At 39.2% G+C, this 24034-nt stretch overlaps 1 protein-coding gene across 5 annotated transcripts in view; it reads right to left on the reverse strand.

Moving 5' to 3' along the window:
• The window catches only part of FILIP1 (filamin A interacting protein 1), a 180582-nt gene that overhangs the window by 5181 nt on the left and 151367 nt on the right, over window positions 1-24034 (reverse strand). For 2 of the 5 annotated variants that reach the window (XM_026007379.2, XM_072735567.1), the window contains exons 5-6: window positions 14844-17649; window positions 12038-12095 (exon numbers count right to left, since the gene is read on the reverse strand). In XM_026007379.2, coding sequence (XP_025863164.2) covers window positions 12038-12095; window positions 14844-17649 — 2864 coding nt within the window. Of the gene's footprint in view, window positions 1-11251; window positions 12096-14843; window positions 17650-24034 lie in introns of those variants that run through there. The other 3 variants (XM_026007378.2, XM_072735555.1, XM_072735551.1) reach the window with 2 other exon arrangements.

Consider the following 24034-nt stretch of genomic DNA (forward strand, 5'->3'; position numbering starts at 1 on the left):
TTTTAAGACATACATATAATTTTTTTTTCATACATATGATTTTTGACAATACTACAAACCCTTAACATCTCATTTTTCTCATTGGAAAATTGTTACAGCTCTAAATTTTTCAGTGCCTAAAAATGTATCAAAATCTTCAGGCAGAAATTTAAATCACTAATTAAAATATTGTGTAGTTAAAAATCAGGATCTAAGATTCAAATGCCGTTTCCCACTCAACACTTTTTAAAAATTTCTGTAATAGTTTTCAGAGTCAAAAGACATAGATCTCAAGTCTCCCTACTAGTTTAGGTATCTTTCCCATTTTCCTCCCTTAAGAAAGCATAGAGAACTTAAATTTAAAAGAGTGAGTTCATGGGGTGCCTCAGTGGCTCATTTGGCTACTGTCTGACTCTTAATCTCCGAGTTGTGAGTTCAAGCCCTGTGTTGGGATCCTACTAAAAAAAAAAAAAAAAAAAAAAAGAGGAAAGAAGGAGTGAAATCCAGAATTGTTCTTATCCTAGATGTAATTCAGAATGGGCATGTATTTGTTTTCCTCATCACAAAATGAGCGTATTAGAGATCATCTCTAAAGTACCTTGCAGTGCTAACATTTTGTGTTACTACTCTCACCTTGAATGTACAAACCTCTGAATTCCTAGAGTAATTGGGTCTATACATAGAAGAAACAATGTCTTGATTGAATCATTACATTTTATTATTATAACATGTAAGTTAGCAAACTGATCATCCTACATGATATATATATATAGATATATCCTAAATGATATCATATATATAAATGCTATTAACCAGATTGCATTATTTCTTAAAATTTTTAAAAAGATTTTATTATTTGAGAGAGAGAAGGTGCACGAGCTGAGGGAGGGGCATAGGGAGAAGGACAAGCAGACTCTGCTGAGCATGGAGCCTGACATGGGGCTGGATTCCAGGACCCTGAGGTCATGACCAGAGCCGAAGTCAGACGCTTAACTGACTAAGCTACCCAGGTGCCCCTAATCAGATTGGATTATTAAAAAGACTGTCTAAAAAATACTTGCCAATGCTAACAGTTTATTTTATTCCACTTTAATAATAAAAGAGGGTGTTTCATATTTATATGAATAAACTTTATTTAAAGGAATACAACTAAGCCCAAGTTGTTTTATACACATGGAGACACAGTTCATTTTGTTTCTAGGGATAGTGAGAAAAGATTTATATAATAGAAGATCTATTTTAATTGAGACTTATTAAGCATATTTACTAAATCTATGTTTCCTTATTATCTGTTTTCTCCAAATCTGTAGACTGACTCAGAAAATAATCACCCCACCAAAACACAAAACCGTGACAGATTAAAAAAATGTTGCTTTAAGCTATTAGATTTTGAAGTGACTTATTATATAGCAAAACTATCTGATGCATACAGAGTTGGTTGTCAGAAAAAAAAAAAAGCTTCAGGAATTATGCCATTACTTATGGTTCTTAAAAAAGGGCAGAGTCGGGGTCCCTGGGTGGCACCCAGTTTAGCACCTGCCTTTGGCCCAGGGCGCGATCCTGGAGACCTGGGATCGAATCCCACGTCGGGCTCCCAGTGCATGGAGCTTGCTTCTCCCTCTGCCTGTGTCTCTGCCTCTCTCTCTCTCTCTCTCTCTCTCTCTCTGTGTGACTATCATAAATAAATAAAAATTTTTTTAAAAAAGGGCAGAGTCTCCAAGTTTCTCTCTGGCTTTTTTTTTATGGCTGAATACAATGAAATGATGTTATAACTTTTAATGAAGTTACAAAGTCAAAGTAAATCTTATCCCATTTTTTACTCTTTATTTCACCTCAGAATAAGACTCAAATATATGTCATTTGAGGCCTCTAAAGTAACCTGAGGAAAATCAGGTACAATTCTGTAATAACTTTTCTCTTTTTGCAGTTACCATTTTTCTGACATTAGTAATTTGTGGAGTATATAATAGGCAGGTTGAGACCAAGGCCATAATTAATTTCCACCTCTATCAGCAAATTCAAAATAGCAAAGCACTTAAATTTAGAGCCTTCTAATGTGCAAACATTTAATATCATTTCTTTTTTCCTAATTGGAAAAAGGAAAAAACTCTAAATCTTTATCAGCATACATACATGGGGACACGGGATTTTCATGTATTTTTTACATTAACAGTTTATCAAAAGCACTTAAACTTTCCTGTATGTTACTCTCAAGTGTTATCTTGATGTTTTCTCCTGAAGAAACTTCAGGTAACACATTAATACATTATTTGTGATTATTATATTATTGAGAAATGATGTTTCACAATAATATGAATTCATTCTTTTAATACACCAGCTATTAGAGAATGTCCACAGAAAGGAAATTTAACATATTATCAATTCCTAATGACACTTGACTTCTGATCTCACTATTCTTTCTCCTTGGGTGGTAATCCAGAACTACTGGCCAGCTAAATGACTTGAGATCCGAAGCTGTATATGCAAGATAGGATTTGGGGAGAAATTTGGGGGAGACTCTCTCAAGTGCTAGAGTGTGGCAACAAATTGAGTCTGATTCCTCCCAGGAGGGCTCCTTGGCTGTGGAGTAGGAAAGATGTACTCCCTGGAAAGTCAGTGCTTTCCTCCTAAGCAATACGTATGTTTATACTCTGCCAAACTCTCTGCAAAGGACACTTGAGCTCTGAATTTTAAAAATCTATTCTAGTAAATGAGACAAAATCACTCTAATAGATAGCCTCTTAAGTTCACACACCAAGCACTAAAAGAGTAGAAGTTCAGTTTATAGTAGGTCTTTGCCTCTGTAAAGTCAGACTGCTTCATTCACAGGAAACTGCATACCAAATTACTATAGAAAACATTTCCTCTTGGATTTTGTATCAGTTTGGCTGGCTTATGACCTGCTTCCCATGTTCCATGGCTCCCTACTCCCCCTGGGCCCTGCCTGAAGGGCAATGCACAGGCCTAGGGCTGTGCCGTTCTTCCTCTCCACTAGCTACTAAACCCCAGCTTTAATATGTTGTCCACAGAGTGATTTATTTACCTGCAAAAATGTCCTAGACCTTTTAGAGAGAAGTAGGAATGCCTAGATGTTGTTTACTTTTAAGGTTCTCATTTTAATAAACTGCTTTAGTATTCAGTCCTGTTATTATCACATTCAGAAATTAATCAGAGTCCTGATAAAACATCTGTTTTAAATAGGAAGTCAGATAAACTTCCTCTGTTGACTTGGACTTGGATTCTTTCTTTTGGATTCAGCTCAGCTAATTAAAAATACTTCCGCTAATCAGTTCTGTCATTTGCTTCAGGAAACTTTTGAACCAGATGATATATACTCTCTTGGGGTTTCTCAACCATCTAATAGTTTATTTGCTTCCTTCCAAAACATTTCCCACTCCATCATCAGCCCAAATCATCCCCTTACCTCTCTAGATTCTAGGAATTACCAATAATCAGTTATGACTGGTAACTTCTTTTTTTAGGCAAGTTAATCCTTATCTCTTAAATACTTTACCATTTCCAGATACAAGCAAATTGGAACTAATTATCCCACATATAACATTAACTATGAATAATTCAATGGTAGAAAAATAGTAAAGCATTTGAGCCAAGATTGCTCGGGTTCTACCTTTTTGGACACAGATGCTAAATGCCCAGGGTTGATCTCAGTCTTATGGCTGGTCAAAGAATTGCACGGAAAATAACATTGTATCAAAAGTTGGGAAGGGCCTTGTGCTTTTTAGATAAGGACAACAATATTCATCAAAGTACTGTTATGAAAACCTTAACACACATAGTTTCTATGAGATATCTTAATATCTTCAAATCCTTTGGCAGTATTATTTTGGCTCAGTGTGTGTGGGTGTTTTAGTCTATATATAAATACATACTTTGCTCACCTGAAGCCATTTCCTCATATGAAATAATGAGTAATATACTGAAAACCTGGCATCATCATTAATATGGTGGTTAGACATCTCTAAGCCTCGGGGTTTTCATGTCTTGTTCTTGGTGTTGTTTTTGTTTTCATCTTTAATAATGGAGATAATTATCTTCTTGACCTCTGGTTCAGCTATTACCAGCCCTTGATTTTGCAGTTCTGTCCATCATACATACATAGCAGAAACATAGGTAGAAAGGCCAAAACTACATTTACGAGCTAAGCAATTATTTACTAGTTCTTAGGAAAAGTGTTAGGATAGAATGTTTTAGATTGCTTGCTGAATAGTGAAGCCTATATATCTGAGTCTAAAGAGGAATGCCAGAATCATAAAAGGTTATACAGCTAAATGCTAAACCATAAGCCAAGGTAAGGTGATTTGCCAAAGGTCACACAACTTTGCTCTGGTCTTCTGCTCTTCAGTTCTAGCTCAGGTATCTAGTCCATTGTTCAGCAATTTACTTTCTGTGGATGTTCACTTGAATATTTATCCTAAATCTGAAACCTGCTTATTGGTGGTGGTGTTTTAAAACAAGAGCCTCTCCTGACCAATTTGTAAAGATTTTGTTTATTTGGGAGAGACACAATGTGAGCAGGGTAGGAGGGTGCAGAGACACAGCCCAATGCAGGGCTTGATCCAACAACTCTTGAGATCATGACCTGAGTCAAAACCAAGAGTTGGATGCTTAACCAACTGAGCCACCTGGGCGCCCCCTGCCTTATTTTAGAAGGTCCTTTATGAACTTGAAGAGCATGATAAATCACTTGAAATTTTCTCTTTACAGAAGTATCTTTCATATTCTTCTGGGAGAGTTAGTGAGGGTGAGGAAAGAGCAATTCATAATTCATTCAAGTATGTTCGTATGTCACAGAAAGCTCTCAGTACCCCTTGGTTCTCCACATATGTGATGGCTTCAGAGATGACAACTCCCTAGTCCAGGATCCCTGAATTCTGCATCCATTGTGGGCCTATAGTGTTTTTGAAGGGAAAGATGTAACTTACACTATCCAGAATGGTGGTATGTGAATTTCCTCTCATTTTACCATCTCTTTATTTCCACATTCCCACACATTAGTTGTCAGGACCCTTCACATCATTCTCAAAGGCTTGCATTGCAGACAAAATGGAGGAAGCAAGAATTGAGAACACCTCCTTCTCCCCCAGCTTCCAGCCATCCTTCAGCTTCTGGTTTTCTTCTACAGTAAGAGCCAAGTTTTTTTTTTACAGTAGCAGATAGGCTTTGAACCTCAGATTAGATTCTGAAATAATGTCTTTCTAGTAGAGGCAAGGTTCTTAAAAGAAATTTTGAACAGATATGGACACAACCACCTGAAGGGAAAGTAGGGAGAGGGACAAGGTGAAAAAGTCAAGGAAAGGTGGCCTGGCCTAGTATGCAAGGCATTCTGTCTGCCTGTGGGGCAGAAGTCAAGGCAAGGAAGAGGGAAGGGGAGGGATGCTCAAAGAACAAGGATGGAGAGAGCCCAGTCATGAACCATATGGAGGAGTTGGTGCCATGTTCTGTAGGTAATAAGGAACCTTTGGAAGGTTTTCAAATAGAGTAGTGATGGGATCAACTTGAACTTTGGAAAACAAAATGAAAAATGAATCTGAGGGTTTTGAGGCTAGAAATTGTAAGACCAGTTAGGGGCATATGGGAGTAACCCAGATGAGAAGTAATTAAATCCTCAACTCAGGCAGTAGCAAGGGAAATGGAGATGTATGTTTAGCTGATAGAGGCATTAGAGGGTTAGACTGAGAGACTTCCTCAATGAGTTGACAGGTGAGGGAGCAGGAGAAGCCTAAAATGGCTACCAGGCTTCTTGCCTGGGTGATTGGGTACATCAGGATTCCCCTGCTGAGATGCAAAATAGTAAGAGGAGGAAAAGACTTGAAGAGGGTTGGAGGCAGTGTTGAGAGATATATAGTACAAAGTTGGATATGCATTTGGAGTTAGAGGGTTGGTAGCCATCAACATATGGATGATAATCAAAGCCATGGGAGAGCATAAAGTAACCAGAATGAGCATGTAGTATGGGCAACTGGTAGAGAGAGGGGAACAGCCATAGACTACATGCATAAAATAAGGAGTCATTGAGGGAGACTGATGTAGAGCTGTCAGAGAGGTCAAAGGAAAACCAAAAGAGATGTTTTAGTCCCCCTTATCAGAGATCCAAGCTTTATTTTCCTGGGTGGGTAGTGCAGGAGCGGGGGCGGGGGGGGGGGGGGGGGGGCCTCTGGCTTAAGCAGTTCTAGGCTTATGCATATGAATGGGCAGCACAGACTAAATGCAGGGCAATAAAAATGTTTGCAGGGGATCCCTGGGTGGCTCAGCGGTTTAGCGCCTGCCTTTGGCCCGGGCGCAATCCTGGAGACCAGGGATCAAGTCCCACAGGGATCAAGTCCCACAGGGATCAAGTCCCACGTCGGGCTCCCAGTGCATGGAGCCTGCTTCCCCCTCTGCCCATGTCTCTGCCTCTCTCTCTCTCTGTGTGACTATCATAAATAAATAAAAATTTTAAAAAAAGTTTGCATACCTTACTGTAAGATTCTCCATCTCAATTCCCCTGATCTACTCCCAGAATACAGATAGCCACTCCAAGATGGTTACTGAAGAATTTTTTTCTTTAGAAACTACTGAAAGATAATACAGTTGGCCTTTGATTGATATAAATTTGAACTGTGCAGGTCCACTTATATGTGGATTTTTTTTTCAATAAATACAATCCAGTACAATAAATGTACTTTTATCTGCCTTGTGATTATCTTAATATTTTCTTGTCTCTAACTTACTTTACTGTAAGAATAAAATATGCAATACATGTAATGTATGAAATATATGTTAATTGACTGTTTATGCGATTAGTAAGGCTGCCAGTCAACTTTAGGCTATTAGTAGTTAAGTTTTGAGGGAGTCAAAAGCTATACTGCACTGGGGGTCAGCGCCATCAACTCCCATGTTGTTCAAGGGTCAAATGAACTTCAATAGATAGATAGATAGATAGACAGGCATATAAGCAAAAGAAGTAGAAGAAATCAAGGAAACAGAGGATTCAACTTAGGCAAAAAAAAACAATAGGACAATAGCCTTAGCTAGCCTAGAGCATGACCAGTCTTGACTGAGTAGGGAAGCAGAGGGCTAAACAAGGAAAGCCTCCAGGTAAAAATATGAAACTGTTGGGTTTAAGTATTTGGATAGGTGTCAGCAGATCTATTGGAACATTTGGAAAAAATAAAGATAGATACATAGAAAACCAAGCAGATGAAAAGTTAAAATAATTATTCTGTTGAAGGGTGCAAAGCAGTATGAGGAAGGAAACACAAACATGGTATACTATTTGGCTCAGAAGAAATACTATTTTTTAAAATATTTTTACAATGTGGGTCTCGAACCCACAACCCCAAGACCAAGAGTTGTGAGCTCCACTGACTGAGCCAGCCAGGCACCCCAACAGGGAACAATATTTAAATTTATACTGTAAACATATAAACATATAAATGCTGGCTGATGATTTATCAAAAATTTGTGTTGTAATCATACTGAGAGGGTGGGGGAAAGGGAAAGAGGGGACATATGAGACTGCTACATCCTTAACCATCAAAAAATAATGGGAAGGGGCACCTGGGTGACTCCGTTAAGCAACTGCCTTCAGCTCAGGTCATGATCTCATGGTCCTGGGATTGGGCCCCATGGATAGAGCCCCAGGTCAGACTCCCCATTCAGCACAGAGTCCTCTTGTCCCTCTCTCTCCACACCCCCCACTATTGCTCTCTCTCTCTCAAATCTTTTAAAAAATAATGAGAAGACAAAAAATAATTATCTAAAATTGATAAGTAAAGAGTGGAGCAAGTATATTATTTAGAAATATGTAGACAAATACCAAGAAACAGCTAAGGGTTAGGAATGATTTTCTCCAGGGAGTCAAACAGAGGGAAATGGGGTGAGATCAGGGAACAGCTGTTTCCATTTTCTTTTAGTGCTGGCTGATAGTTTAACTCCGTATATGAATGACTTTAATAAAAATTTTAAAAGTAAGTTAAAGAATAAATGGAAATGTGGAAGTGGAGGCAGAAAAGGTCGAGTTTTCTGTCCATGGCTTAACCAGGCAGGAAGGAGACAGGGCAGCACCTAGAGAGGACTGCACGGCTAAGGGAGGAATTGTGCTCGAATGGAAGACTCCAAAGCATATTTATATCCTGTGTGCAAGTAGCAGGTAGAAAGGAGAAATTGAAACAGCTGAAGACGGGGACATCAGCAATCACGAGACACTGGAGGAGGAGGTAGGAAGGAAACACTGACCCTCATCTGGGCTGGGGAAATTTTGGAATGGTGTTCCTGGTTACTGGGAAGCCCCCTCTGTGCCTGTCTTGTTACCTCTTCTTTTCTCTCTGCCCTTCAGCCTCCCACGTAAGTGCGTTCTTCTTATCTAATAACCTTGGGGCTTTTCTGATGATGGAAGCCTCATGCTCTCATCATGATGATGGAAGCCTCATCCTCTCAGTGTTCCAAATCTATGAGGCAATGAGAAATTCAAATCCTTGTCCATCTTATATTCTTGGACATGTTTTTATTTCCCTGGAGCTGCACTCTTCCCACATTACACATCAAAGCCATTCCTTCACTTCTTCCTAGAAGACCTTCAAGTAAGAGATTGAGTAGGACCTACCCTTAATGAATACACTAACATCTCTAGTCTAGTTGCCACCCATTAACTTGCCTTCGTGGAAAACAATAAAAATGCCAATAGAAACTGAATGACTGTTTAGGCAAGTGACCTAGACAGGAAGGTCATTTTCAAGAAATGATACATACCCTTAGGGTCATGTGCCATGCAGGAACATCTCTCGTACCATGTGTGCTGAATGGCCACCTCAGAGTGGGCTGAAATAATCCACCCATGAAAATTATTCTCTGCAGGGAAGGACCAAGGCCTCCTCTGTAGCTGTGCAGATTATACCCTGCACATCCCCAGGGGGGAGCCCTCACATTGAAATCTGTGGCTATAGCACTCCCTCCCTCCCTAGGGTGAGACCTGAGCATCAGCTGGACACAGCAGTCTTGGTGAGCGTCCTTTGACTACACAGTACCGTGTTCCAGGACAGGGGAAAGACTCTCCCCCTTTAATCCCTTTCACTCTTATAAAAGCACATTAAGCTGCATCGAGAAAACATTATCCTCACAAATAGAAGCTGGAATTGGAGTGCATTTACTCCTCTACTTCCTATCCCCAGTGGATTTCACTTCTAATACGTGGTTTAAAACAAAGCTATCCAATACATATAGAGTTGGTTCTAAAATTACAAAGAAAAACTGCCATGGCTGCTCTTTACCATTTCTGAAAAGTGAATATGTGTTGTTCTGCCAAGTTTTCTTAGCAGTTGTACTTTGTAGGTGGCTCTCTTCCAGCATCCAGATGTATAAACATCCTGTACATGCACCGTTCAGCCCCTCGGAGCACTCTCCCTGCAGATGGTACGGACTTCCAGGCAGAAATGACCTAAGCATCGTGTGAGCAGGTAAGAGCAAAAGACAGAAGCAGTGACCAGAGACTATGATAAAGGTCACTGGAGAATGACAAGCAAAGTCAGAAGGAACACGGCATCTCGTTCTTTTGACACTGTGTGTTCACATAGAGTATGTTACACCACAGTAACACTAAATACTCTAAATGCCAAGGAGGCATTTGGAAAAACAGCCAATGTCTTTGTTTTTCAAAGGGATGGATGTGTACTTTACAAAAGGGGAATATGTCCTTTTAAAAATATACAAGTCAGTGCAGCCTGGGTGGCTCAGCGGTTTAGCGCCACCTTCAGCCCTGGGCCTGATCCTGAAGACCTGGGATCAAGTCTCACGTTGGACTTCCTGCATGGAGCCTGCTTCTCCCTCTGCCTGTGTCTCTGCCTCTCTCTCTCTCTCTCTCTCTCACTCATGAATAAATAAAATCTTAAAAAAAAAAAAAGTAAAAATATACAAGTCAGTATTGGAAATAGAAAGATCTCTTGTTTAAACTTGCTCAAAATCAGGGGATCCCTGGGTGGCGCAGCGGTTTAGCGCCTGCCTTTGGCCCAGGGCGCGATCCTGGAAACCCGGGATCGAATCCCACGTCGGGCTCCCGCTGCATGGAGCCTGCTTCTCCCTCTGCCCATGTCTCTGCCTCTCTCTCTCTCTCTCACTGTGTGCCTATCATAAATAAATAAAATAAATAAAAATTAAAAAAAAATAAACTTGTTCAAAATCACATTTTATAAAATCTTTTTTTTCTCAGTCTCTCTCCTCTACCTTGAAATCCCATTATTATGGCATATCTACTATGGTTATTCAACATCTTTTAATATGTATGCTGAGAACTGATGAGCTATAGGCAATAGAGACCCGATTAAAAAGAATAGGAATTCTGCAAGGCTTCTACCACCATCCAATACAATTGAAGTCCAAGTTCTACAAGAGGTAGGAAATCCAGTGTGGAAAGAACTCAGAGAAGAGCCTCTTTATCATGAAGCCTGATGATTTGATGATAAAAGCTAATCATATATCTTTTAAAAAAGCTATCTTTCCCCAAATATCAAAGACAGGGACTATCCACATAATTTTGGAACCCTCACAATTCAGAAGTGGAAAAAAAAAAACCCTGTAACTTTGTAGTTACCATATTTTTATAAAGTTCACTCAATTGGTTTAAAAATTTAGACAAAGGTGCTGCCTACATGAGACCTCAGATGCTAAGCTGCGGATTATTAGCCTTGAGCTCATTTGTGGTTATTTGACCAGGAAGCTCAATGTCCACTTTAATAACATGGTTACTCTTCTCACAAAGACACCTGGCATTTTGCATTCACAGTTTCATGCTTGTTAAAACATGCTTGAAATTAATGAAAACGATATAAATATAAGTAAAACTGACAAGAATAATAATTCACTTCACCACACCACCACCACCACACACACACACACACACACACACACACACACACACACACACACAGAGTCATGAGCTGGTTCTATATTTGCAAGTAAAGTCCACACTCAACTGAGGAAAATATTTGAATTCAATTAAGCTATGCATGATGTCATTTTTTTCTTGGCATTAATGTATCGCAATTACTTTCTTCTATTTTCTATCCATCCCAACTTCTATTGAGGCTGTAATGGATAGAAGGGCCATTTGGCAGCTCTATTCAAACTGCTCCACAATTTAAATCAATTGCACACTTGAATAGAGCATGAGTTTGACATTAATGGTTCTAAAATTATTGTCTATAAAATTCTGGGAATGTTTTGGAGATGGCCAAACCTCTATAATACACACAGACACACACAAATAAGTAAAACTCTGTTTTTAGGATTCCATATTTCATTTCCATTTTATTTCACATTCAAATTATTTCCTGAAATCATCCCAGAGGCTTTTGTTTTTGCAAAAACTTTAAAGGTCCAGGCCCTGTGATAGCTGGGAGATGTTTTTCCCAGCACATGAAGCAAATTCGGGATTTAATAGAAGTAAATGACAACTGTTAAACTATTTCCTATTTCATAATAGAATTTCTGAAAAATCAATTATTGTGGAACAAGGCCTATAAAATTTGATTTACAATTAGAAAATATGAGATCTGGCTTTGAAGAGGATGAGATCCAGTCCCCATATCTTACTGGCAAAAAGACTGAAGCTCAGACAGGTTTACCGATGGGTCCACTTTCTAGAAGCAAAAATAGGACTAGAAGTCAGGCCCTGCCTCAGGCCCACCATCCTAAACAAAGCACCCGGCAAGCAGTAGCTCTGCTAGTCAGTTCTTTTCTCTAGCATCAAAACAAATTTACAAAATAGGAAAGACATATGGCTATTAGTTGATTATTTTATAAACAAGATATTTAAAACTTAAGTTAGTACATGTAAAGAGTTGGCACAAACAGAGGAAGGTCCGTTTTCACGGCAGCAGTAGCATCTGCACAACATACCCCCTCAGCCACTGCCCTCAGCCCTTCCCCCCTCCAAGAGAGGTAGCGCTGCCGGCTGCAGATTTCTTCAGCTCTATTTTCATAGACTGAGTCTCAGCTCGAGGCTCGAATTTGGTCAGATTTCCTGCTCCTGGAGCTGCCACTACTGGCTTTCCTGCTTTCATACCTTTTGACATAGGAATGCGGGTGGGTGTAGGTCGCTGAGATGACCCGTCTTGTCCTGACTGTAAGAGAATACAGAGACACAAGAGAGATGTTGGTGAGTTTCTGCCCAGATTTGTGGTCAAGGTGAACATCAGCAGGACAGGAATGTGCACAGAGGACACCTCCCCAGATAAAACTTAAGAAAGTTGGAGTCAGGACCTCACCCACTCTGCCTGCCTCTTCTTTCCTGTCCTGAAACATCTACACCAAACTGCCTTCTCAAGCCCCTGACCTATTTCCTCTGCCCTTCCTGAAGTCACCTCAACTCCGATTTCACAGAGAAAATTCAGCCACCTGGCAGAAACTGAGGCAACTTGACTCCCACCGTCCCCCAAATTATCTCTACTTTCTTTAGATGAAGCTTTACCTTTTAATGATACCAAACTCTTCTAATTTTTCCCTGTCACTGCTGACCATACCTTTTTGCTTGAAGTTCTCCTAAAACTTTCTCGCCGTGCCACCTTCCTACTGGAGACTCACCCACTTGCCTCCTGTCTCTGATGACTTTTATCCAATGTCTTGTTGGCTCCTTGTCCTCGTGTGCCTTTCTTCTGTCACCATGCTCCATTCTCAGCTCTCTTTTAATTTCTCATGTTCACCCTGAGAATCATCTCAGTTGTCATCCCATGTGTTGATGAGTCCCAGGACCTTGAGCCTTCAAATGATCTTCTGGAATGCACATCTACATTCCCAACTACTTGCCAGACATTTCCACTGTCTCTTGGGCTTCTCAGATATAAATGACTTATCTTCTCCCCCTTATAGTAGTCCTCCCATGTTTCTCATCTATCTACCCATAGAGCCACAACAGAAACCCCAGAGCCACCTTCTATACTTAGGTGGTCATGAGATCTTTGACCCTGTCTTCAATATATCTCTGTCCTCATTTTCACTACCAAAGTTCCAGCTTCCCTCTCTACCCTAGAGAATTGCAGTAGTATCCCTGCCCTCAGCCTCTGTGCCCTCCAATTTATGCTTTAAACTGTTCTATAAACATGTTTCTTTTTTTAAAGATCTTATTTATTTATTCATGAGAAACACAGAGAGGCAGAGACATAGGCAGAGGGAGAAGCAGACTCCCTGTGGGGAGCCCAATGTAGGACTCCATCTTAGGACCCTGGGACCATGACCTAAACCAAAGGCAGACGCTCAACCACTCAGTCATCCAGGTGACTCTAAACATGTTTCTAACACATAAATAATGTCATTCTTCTATCATCAGTGCTCTTTCAATGGTTCCCTTTTTCTCCTCCAGGAGATTAAATATCAATTTAATCTCCTGGAAGGGAACTTTTTAAAGTCCTCTTTGCTGCTGGCACTGGGTTTGGTGCAGAGTGTTGCTAAACACTCAAGAAATATTGAATGAACTAGCCTCACTATTCAGTTTCTAAGAGAGGTGTCCTAAACTTTTTGCCATTCTTAAGTTTATGGAATCCAGTATATCTGAAGTAAGTGGGTCATCCTTTAGGCCTTGTAAATCTTATTTGAAATCTTCTTTGTGTATGATAGGGCTTAATCAGTAGTCAAAAATGTTGCTAAAGAAAGTAAAGCTATTTTGATCTGCCCCTTAAAATGGGAATAACATGTTTCAGCAAAAAATCTGTTCTAAATTACAACAACTTACACCTCCACCATCTTTTTATAAAAATCATTAGAGAGAAGTAACCATGCACATCACACTATGCTGTGTATTGCTTAAAAAGCAATATTATATTGAACCATTTGAGAAGCTTGAGCAATTCTGAATGCTATTCAGCTCCTTTGAGCCAATAATGAAAAACTTTACTAGTAAAGCAATTAGTAATTCACACTTTTAAGTCTGTCTTGTGTCTATGTCGGTGCACAGAAAATTTAAATAAATTATATTGAGGATATGGGAAAATGAGCCACAGTTTCTATACTGAAATAATAAGCTTCCTGTATTTAAGAGTGTCTGATACATGCTATAGAATTTGTTCAGAGTCTAAGAATCACAATTTCTAATCTACTGGTTTAAATTAAAATCTAAACAGTACATATTCTTCTATAATTTAATTTACCAATTTGTCCCAAGTAATGAAGACAGTCACTGGAGGTATTTTTTTAAATAGAATTTATTCATAAGCTCTGGCTTTTATACCTCGGACACACTTTTTGAAAATCATTCATTTAGTCTTCTAGCTGGTTATTAAATAAATATTTATCAAGCACTTGCTCTCTACAAGGTATTATTAATAAGATATAGTGTTTAGACATATAAACTCATTTTTTTTTTTTACTTTTAAAGAAGTTTTTAATATTAAAATCTTTTAATCTTATTTTTGGGATAAAATATTTTGGAATAAAATATGACAGTGGCCATACACAACCACATATTGAGTATTTTAGGGTGTAGTTACATAAGCCAGAAGGCAGTTTTAATTATTCCTGTATATTGACCATTTCTCTTGGTTTCCATTTTTAAAAACATTTTAAATAAAAAAATTGAACTTTAAACCTAATTATTACCATATGCTGACACTATGAAGAGACTGTCTTTGCCAGAATTTGGGGGGTATCCATAACTTACATGAAGAAAAGAAAATTTCCCCCCAAATTAGTTCAATTTATTAAAATATTAAGTCACTTTTGTTTTCATTTCTTGGTACAGCTTATCCTCTAGGAAACATCCGCCAGTGGACTCAGCTGGCATAAGAGACTTGTGCTTTTGTTTCATTTCAGGCACTGGGTTATTCCCACAACTCACTTGGCCCTCCCTCAGCCTATACTTAATAGCGTCTTCTACTCACCACTGACTGGGTTCCTCGAGTAGATGAAGTTGTGACCGGTGTTATGGTGATAGTGCTGGTCACTTTGCTTGCGCCAGGTCTTGACGAGAGATGGTTCCTAGGAGAGCGAAGGACAGTGCCAGTGGAAACCTCTTTTTCAGCTGTCACATTGACAGGTCGGACAGTAATAACTGGACTTGCTCCTTCGGCTGAAGTCCCAGGGGATCGTTTAAACTGAGAACCTAAATGAATGTGAATTTTATTGTCTTCCGTTGTTATGATATTGGCATTGGCATTATATTTCCGTAGTGGAGTTGGAACAGTCTGTTTTTCTGGGGTGACTTTGAGGACAGTCCTTCCCATGGGCATTTCCTGGGATTCTGGAGAGACTCCGATCTCAGCGGGTGCTGCAGATGTAGACACTGTCATTATCTGAATGGGGGATGTGGGCCTGTCGGCAAACATACCTCTTCCACTTTCTGGGGTCTTCTCTCTAGAAAATGTGGTAATCGTGACTGGAGACATGGCTCGTTCTGTGCCAAGAGTAGCATCTCCACTTTTTGATTTTTGAGACATAACATTTGGTGATGGAATAATGGTTATCCTTGGTTTCTGATTCCCTAAGGTAGGAATGACAGTGGTACTAGAAAAAAATTCTTCAGATGTTGGGCTTGTTATTTCCAAAGTTGCCGTACTATTCTCATGGTCTGGTGTCACTCGAATATGCAGAGGCTGGCCTTGTTTTGGTGAAAGAACCAGCTCTCCTGGGTGCCCAGCACTGGAATTTGTCCGAGGCCCTTTCTCTTGAGTGATTGGGGGCCCATTTTCCCTTTTTCTCATCCATGGAATCCAAGACTTTCTCATAGTGAGCTCATTTGCTGCTGGAGGATACCTGTCTAGAACAGAGGATCGTTCCATAGGTTTTTTCAACCCCACCTGTCGAAGATTACTCATGATGTGGTTTTCTTCTTGAAAGGATTTCCGTATAAATACTGCTGGTGTTTCTTCCTCTGCTGCCTCACTGCTGACAGCATCCGTCTGCACTCCAGTTGACGTCACTGGAATATCCACCATTCTTCTTCCATTCACACTGGGTCTAAGAGCTCGGCTATACCGCTTAGAAAGCTCCAACTCTTTGGTCAGATTGAGGACCTCCTGCCCCATGTTTTTGTTCTTATTTTCTTCTTCCAGAAATCTCTGTTGAAGGACAGAATAATCCACTTGGAGTTGAGAAAGCTGATCTTCTTTGTTCATTAATTCATGGATCTTCTCTTTCAGAGCTTGGACTTCGGCTTTCAGGTCTCGACTTTTAGCTTCTTCTAACCGAAACCGGTGTCTCAGCTCTGCTTCCTGACTCACAGCTTCGCCTTTCTCGATTGCCTTGTTCTTGGCAATCTGGTGCTTTATCTCCTCCAGTTGTTGAGAGAGAAAATTCGCCTTGTCCTGCTCAGTTCTAAATTTCTGCTCCAGCTGATCATACTCATCCTCCGTCTTCATCAAATCCCCCTCGACCACCTCCAATTGTTGGAGGCGTTTCTTCAGTCTCTCGATTTCAAGGGTTAGTTCCTTAATCTTGTTGTCTTCTGGGCAGGTGAGCTCAGACCCTTTCCGAGACCTCCCTCTGGTTATTTCTCTTTCTACTTCCTCCATCCCGTCAAGTCTCTTCTTTAATAGGTCAACATTGCAGCTTAACTCAGAGGATTTTTCTTCTTCACTTTTCAGTTTACCTATTAACTCATCTCTTTCTTTTGTCAAGTTGTATACCTTTTCCTCCATTTCTGATTTCAGTTTTAAAAGCTTCTTGCTTTCTTCGATTAGTTTTTCCGTGACATCCATAACCTTTCCTTGTTCTACCTTAAAATTTTTGTTGAGTCCATCCACTTTTCTCTCCTCTTGCTTTATTTTTTCCATCATGTTTTTCCTTTCATCAACCAGCATCACAGTAAATGACTTCAACTTTGTGAGGTCATCTTTTAGACTTAATTCGGCCTTTTCCAATCGACTTTCAGAACATTCCAGTTCTTTAACCCTACTCTTGACCACCTCTAGTTCATTCAACAGGTCTTTGGTTAAGTTCTTTTCCTTCTCCAGATTTAAATGTAGCTGGGTACACTCAGATTTACTCTTGCTGAATGCTTCTTCCAATTTCTCCAGTTCGGACATTCTCTTCTGTAACTTCTCGACTTCAAGTTTGAGCTCCCGGCTGTGGTGTTCCTCCTCTTGGAGCTTCTTCCGCAATTCTCTGCACTGGGATTCAGTTTTGGTGATCTCCTCATCTTTACCCTCCATTTCAAGCACACGCTTCCGGAGATTTTCCACTTCTGCCATAAGGCTGGAGTTGCCACATTCCCCTTTGGCAATTTTATCTCTTAACTCCTGCAGTTCTTCCTCTGCCTTTTGGAGGTTTTTGTTGGTCTCCTCCAGCTCCTCGATTCTCTGAGTTAAGCCAACCAGCTTGAGCCTGAGTTGCCTGTTGTGAGACTCTTGGTTAGCCAACTTGGCATTCATCTCTTCATGCTCCTGGGAAAACCTTGAAGCCTTGTGTTCAAAATCCACTTCTAACTTGAGCAGTTTCTGCCTGTCTTCTTTGGATTTGGAAGTGATGGCTTTGAGCTTTTCTTCTTCTTCTCTCAGTTTCTGAGTAAGATCCTGGACTTTCTGGCTTTGCAGGCCAAGTTGCTCAATATGCATTTGCCTTTCATCCACCAGCATGAGTGCAAAGGACTTGAGTTTCACAAGCTCATCTCTTAGTTTATTGAGCCGCTTAGCATTTTCCTTTTCTTTTCGGGCTTGGTAAGCCTTTTCTTGTTCAAGGAGCTTTTTCAACCTAGGAAACAAAATATATTAAAATATTATATTTTACTACTACTATATTATATGTATATATATTTATTTTTATACATAAGATTCATCAACAAGTAGGTTTGTCTCAGATATTAAATAAAAAATGAAATGCTATTATAATAAATACCTATCAACTGCTGCAATATCGAGGGCTAGCAGTTATTCATGAAACTAATTAAAAGCCAGGATATTGGTTACCCTTAGGGAGGGGTGGTAACCAGAAGTGGGAATCAAGAGGATCAGTTCCTGTACTTTTCAGTACTAGTTTCTGTTTCACGATTTATGTGCTGGTTACAAAGGATTGGTCAGCCTGTTACATTTCAGTAAGCTGAACACTTATGAGTACCTTTCTGCAGCTATGTTATGCTGCAGTAACATAATCATTGAGTAACACTTAGGTTGTGTAATAATAATGACTATTTAAGTAGCTTTTTCTGTATTCCAGGCATTTATTTTATGTTCATAGCAACCCTATGAGACGTGTACTGCTACTGTCATCCTGATAAGGAATGTGGTGTTCCCCCTGCCTGGGGCCCACAGTAGCTAAGTGGCAGTGCTGGCATTCAAACTCAGGCAGTAGGGCTCTGGAATCCTTGCTCCTCACCTCGGCTAAATCAATGCAACAACTGAATTTTGGGAGAATGCAGAGAATGGGCTGTGTATTGCTGTTAGATCCACTTTAACTAAGAGATGAGAACATTTTAAGAAGTGATAGAAGATTGAAGGAGAGAACTTGATGGGGCAAAGGAGAGAGAGCACGTATGAGAGAGAGACAGAGAGGAATAATCACAGCTAGAAGGACCTGAAAAATGTGATTTCTTGGAAGCCAAATTCCTACCATGGTCATGCTCTAGCTCACAGGATTTAGCTGAGGGTTAGATACAGAACTACTGTAAAACTGTGTGACTCAGTCAAGACAGCCTGTTCATAGCCTTCCATGCAAGCAGACTTGCATTTAAATTTCTACAGGGGGCAGCCCAGGTGGCTCGGTGGTTTAGCGCAGTCTTTGGCCCGGGGGTGTGATCCTGGAGACCCGGGATCGAGTCCCACGTCAGGCTCCCTGCATGGGGCCTGCTTCTCCCTCTGCCTGTGTCTCTGCCTCTCTCTCTCTGTCTCTCATGAATAAATAAATAAAATCTTTAAAAACAAACAAATAAATAAACAAATAAATAAACAAGTTTGTCCCGAGAGGTCATTGGGGATGGGAAGAATGGGATGAATTGTGAAGACTTTGCAAAGATAACTGGCATGGTCTCTGTGATTATTCACTTACTAGCAAAAAGGGAAAGAGAAATAGAAAAAAAAAACTACTCTGATGCTTTCAACCTGCATAATTACAAACAATACCTTTAACAGGAATAGGAAAAACTGGTAGAAAAGAGTTTCGGTAGAAAATTGAGGTAACAGCAAGATAGTCAAGTTGAAAAGTGTACCAGGCATAGTTAACAATACTGTACTGTACACTTAAAAATTTTTAAAGATCTAATATTGTGTTCTTTCCATCATGAGATAATTTTTAAGCATACCAATTAGAAATGTAATACTTTTGATGTAAATCCTAAAATTTTATAGCTCATACATATCTTAATGCTATTACCCTAATGACTCACTGTTATTTACTCCCGTCCAAGCCCTGAGCATCTTTTGCTGATAATTCTGCAACAGCTTCCTAATGAGTCTCCTCAGAAGCTCTGCCACCTGTGAGCTGTATGATCTTGGACAAGATATAAAATATGAGATATCAGTATGTCTCACTTTTTTCACTTATAAATTATCAAAATAATTGATAGGGTTTGTGTGAGATGCATATTAGCTAATATATGGAAAGCCCTTACAACAGTGCCTGGCCCATACTAAGTGTAGTTTTAGCTATTTTTATGTTATAATAATTATTATTTATCTCACCTAAATTCGAATATAATCACAGGTTGTAATGGAACCCTGACTCTCCATGCCTTCTTGTTGCTCTAAGAACAGAGGTGAAAAATCCATGACATGGCCTTGCACGATCGGGTTCCTGTGCACCTTGGCAGGTTCATCTGAAGTCAGTCTTTCCCTGAGATCTAAGCTGCTAACGTTCCTTGAATATGCTGTGCCTTCTGCCACTATTTCCTCCCTGTTCCTCCTTTCACTCTGGCACACACACCTGAACATATCTAGCTGATTTTTATCCTTCAAGTTTCACCTAAATGTTACTTCCTCCAGAAACCTTCCTGACCAACATGATTAAGTTAGATCCTCTTATAGACTCTCATCATAATACCTTAAAATCTTCCTTTATGACACTAATCAACTTACAAGTTTTTTAAAAAATTTTATTTTTAAGTAATCTCTACATCCAATATGGGGCTTGAACTCGCAATCCCAAGGTCAAGTCATATTCTCTTCTAATTGAGCCAGCTAGCTGCCCCTCAACTTACAATTTTGTAATACCTGCCTTCTTTTGTTAATACAACTTGCATGAATGTATGTGCCATGTCTGTCTTGTTTGTCTTGTTTGTCCCCTTGCACAATGCCTGACACATAGAAAGCTCAAAATATAGTGACTGAACAGATAAAGGAAAGAACAAATAAAAAAGCTTGAGCTAGAAATATAGCTCAAGTTATCTTATATAGAGATATGTGAACTGAAGTCTCTCACAATGCTGAATATGAATTTTTGTTGAATGGATGGATATTGTGGTTGTTACAAGGCCAGTAATTTGATATTGATAGTGGCCATTAGACAACAAGTGGCTCTGATCTAGTGAGCAGTGACCTCTCTTGAAGACTGTGGTCATTCTAGTCAATAGTCTCCTAGAGAAGAGGTGTATCTCCTAAGTAGAAACCAGAATGGAGAGAGGGAGCCCTCTCTATGTGGACTGGGAAGGTCTCCCTTCCTATACGTCTATCTTTAGTCCTGGATGATCAATAACCTCTAGATATCCTATGAAGTTCCTCTGGGAATATTAGAACCCTAAGTAATATTTTGTAGACCTAAAGTTTTTGTTCTCTCATAGGTTTCAGTGTTCTTTTAGTATGTTTTGTTTGCTTGCTTAATTCTTTTTTAGAAAAGTTTCCAATCTCTGCTACAGAAAAACAAGAGAAAGTATTTTACCCACAGTTGGATCAGAACTCTAATGTTGGGGTAGTGTACATCTGGGGTCTAGTGGGAGGAACAGTAGTAATTAAAGTGGGAGAAGTCTCAAGAAGAAAGAAAGTTATAGGAGTTCTTGGGGCTATTTTGTCAACCATCCCTCCTCTCTATACAGAAACTCTTACCATGCTAAAGCTTGGTAATTCTTGGATTTTCATTTCAATAAGGGAGATTGGCATACCAATCTCCAAAAGAGAAACTACGTAGAGAGAGGAAAAGGAAAGGATGGAGAAAAGACTGTGGGAACCCAGAAATAAGGGGTAAAAATAATGAGGAGAAACTAATGAAGACCTGGCAAGACAGATAAGAGGAGAGAGATATACTAGGAGAGATCCATGGAGCAACACTGGAGCACCAAAGGAAGGGGGGCATTTGTCTCCATTCGTCTACATCCTTCCTTCCCTAGTCACTTTACCCTTCTACTTTAGGTGGGCTCTTTTCCCTTCTCTTTTATCCTCTAGAAATCCTCATTTTTATATCAAACAAGCATTGAGAAGTATTACCATGTAACTATCCACAATACATAATGACTATGGCATATTATATCTCCTTTTTCAAATAATTTCTCAATAGTTACAATTTCACTTTGTGCTTTAAACAATTAATTTGCTCTACATTACTAGGTCCTGTTGCCATGTAATTATGCTATTTAAGGAGCAGAATAAAAGGGTGTTGGTGTTGTTTGTGCCAACTGGTCTCATCACCTCCTTCCTCTCTGCAACCATGCCCTGATTCTAAGCAGATTAGCATAAAAAGGAAACAAACCAGAAGACCAAGACTAAGAAGATGAATCAGTACCTTGATTCTCATCAACAGTTACAGGCAAAGAAAGCCCTAAATATCCTGAAATCAAATTTATTCTTGGCAAGTTCTTAATTTTCAACAAGCATTTTATCTTATTTAAAGGATAAAAGGAAGACAAGTAAATGATCTAATAGATTTTCAGAATTCTATTGCCTTTCTTAATAATTATTCTTAAGTATATTCCTCATTTCTCTTTTCATACTGAATAAAATTATATTTTTAATTGCAAATTTATCATTTACAAATGTTCAGAAATTCAATTATTTTAAATCAGAAGACTTTAAAAGCACAGGCCCAAATGTTCTGTGAAATATATATATATATATATTTATTTATTTACTTATTTAAAAATGTAGTGATAAAAAGAATATAAACAGTGGCTCAGTCGGTTAAGTGTTTGCCTTCGGCTCAGGTCATGATCCCAGGGTCCTGGGACTGAGCCCCTCATTGGGCTCCCTGCTCAGTGGGGAGCCTGCTTCTCCTTCCCCTTCTGTTTCTCCTCATTACTCCCCCCACCCCACTTCATTCTCATGCTCTCTCTCTCTCTCCACCAATAAATAAATAAAATCTTTAATAAATAAAATTACATAAGTAAATAAATAAAAGGCCCTAGAAAGTGTTCCGAACGTCAGAGGAGTTATAAACAAATATATAGGAGAGTGACTTAAAATATAATAGAAAATATAAGATAGATTATTAATCTTAAGGCAGAAAGGTGTGAGAGTAGAGGTAGGAAAGCTAAAGAGAAGAGGGCTAACATTTTCAGCTGCAGTTGGGGAAGCTGGTAGGAAAACATGGTCTGGGGAAGACATGTTTCAAGTACTAGAAAACTTCTAGTTCTAATATCATTTCAAGACGTTCCTAAAAGTCCACTCCAATTATCAATTTTTACTAATCCCTAATTTAAAAAAATAAATAAAGGCTAGAAGTGCCTTCAGTAAAAACAACAACAACAACAAAAATAAAAACAACTTATTTACCAACTACCTATTGCATCCTAGGCACTGTTAAGTACTTTATCTCATCCCATTTTCACAACAACACTTTGAGTAAGGCATTACTGTACCATTTTATAAACAACAAAAGTTATTTGACTAATCAAAGGGACAGAATTGAGAAGGGGTAGGTTGAGATTTTGAACCAGATCTGTTTGACCACAAACAAAATGCTTTAACAACAATGTCACTCCTCAAATACATACTACTTGAACAGATCAAATTTGCAAGTGTTTTTGTTTGGGTTAACTTCATCTTGCTTGGTTTGGCCTATCCTTCTGCAATTGTCAAGATCTTCCTTGGATTTTGGTTTGTTACCTAGCTGATACAACTTATACCTAGCATTGTGTCAAAGGCAAAATAACTCCAAACATTAATAAAAAGACAAGTCAATTTGCACAGAGTTCTTTATACACTCTCAATATCTCCCTCTTGTTGACATCAATCCATTCAGTAGCATGGACATTGTCATTCACTTAGCTCTAAGCCTACTGGGCTGTATTTCTCTTTCTCTTCTGAGCTCCCAGTCCTCTCCTATGAACCTGTTCCAAGGACATCTTCCCCATGTCAGTCAACTACAACTAAATTCTTATAGATGCTTAGGCCCCAGATCTAGAGTCATCCTTTAGTCCTTTCTTTATCCCACATCTCCATAATTCTTCAGCAAACTTGTCAATTCTACCTTCAAAATAGATGCCAATCCAATTACTTCTCACTTCTTCTATTGCTATCACCCTGGCCCATGACAATAATCATCTCTTATCTGGATTATTGAAATGGCCACCAAGTCTGACTCCCAGCTTTTACCCTCGCTCACCTTCAATCTGTTCTTTGCCCAGAAGCCATTTTTTTGATTCTTAAAAAAATGGTAAATCAGATCATGTCACTTTTCTGCTCCAAGCCTTCCAATAGTTTCCCATTTGACTGAGTGAAGCCAAATCACTGCAATGACCTAAAAGACCCTACATTATCACCCCCTTTCCCTTACCTCTGTAACTTTACCTTTGAAAACTCTTTCTCTCATCCTTCACATATTCTAATAGATCCTTCCCTCATATCCTTCAGGACTTTGCACGATTATCACTTTCTCAGGGAAACCTTCTTTGTCCAACTTATTAACTTGTGCATTTCATGACAGAACTTTCTCTTTCCTTTTCCTGCATTTTTTTCTCCAGAGTACTTGTTACCATCTAATACACTATACATTTTATTTATTTTTTAAATTGACTAGATCTCTTCTCTAAGTACCTTGAAAGGAGGATTTTTGTATATTTTATTCACTGCTGTGGCCCTGTAACCAGAACATAGTCCATGATGAGTTCTTTACATACATGTGGAAGATGATCACAGAAGGCCATCCCTTGCTGAAATTCAAATGCACTTGGCCAATTCCTTAACTTCTTTGTGCCTCAGCTTTCTCATCTATAAAATGG

This window comes from Vulpes vulpes, chromosome 1, assembly GCF_048418805.1.
Source record: "Vulpes vulpes isolate BD-2025 chromosome 1, VulVul3, whole genome shotgun sequence".
Classification (NCBI taxonomy): Eukaryota; Metazoa; Chordata; class Mammalia; order Carnivora; family Canidae; genus Vulpes; species Vulpes vulpes.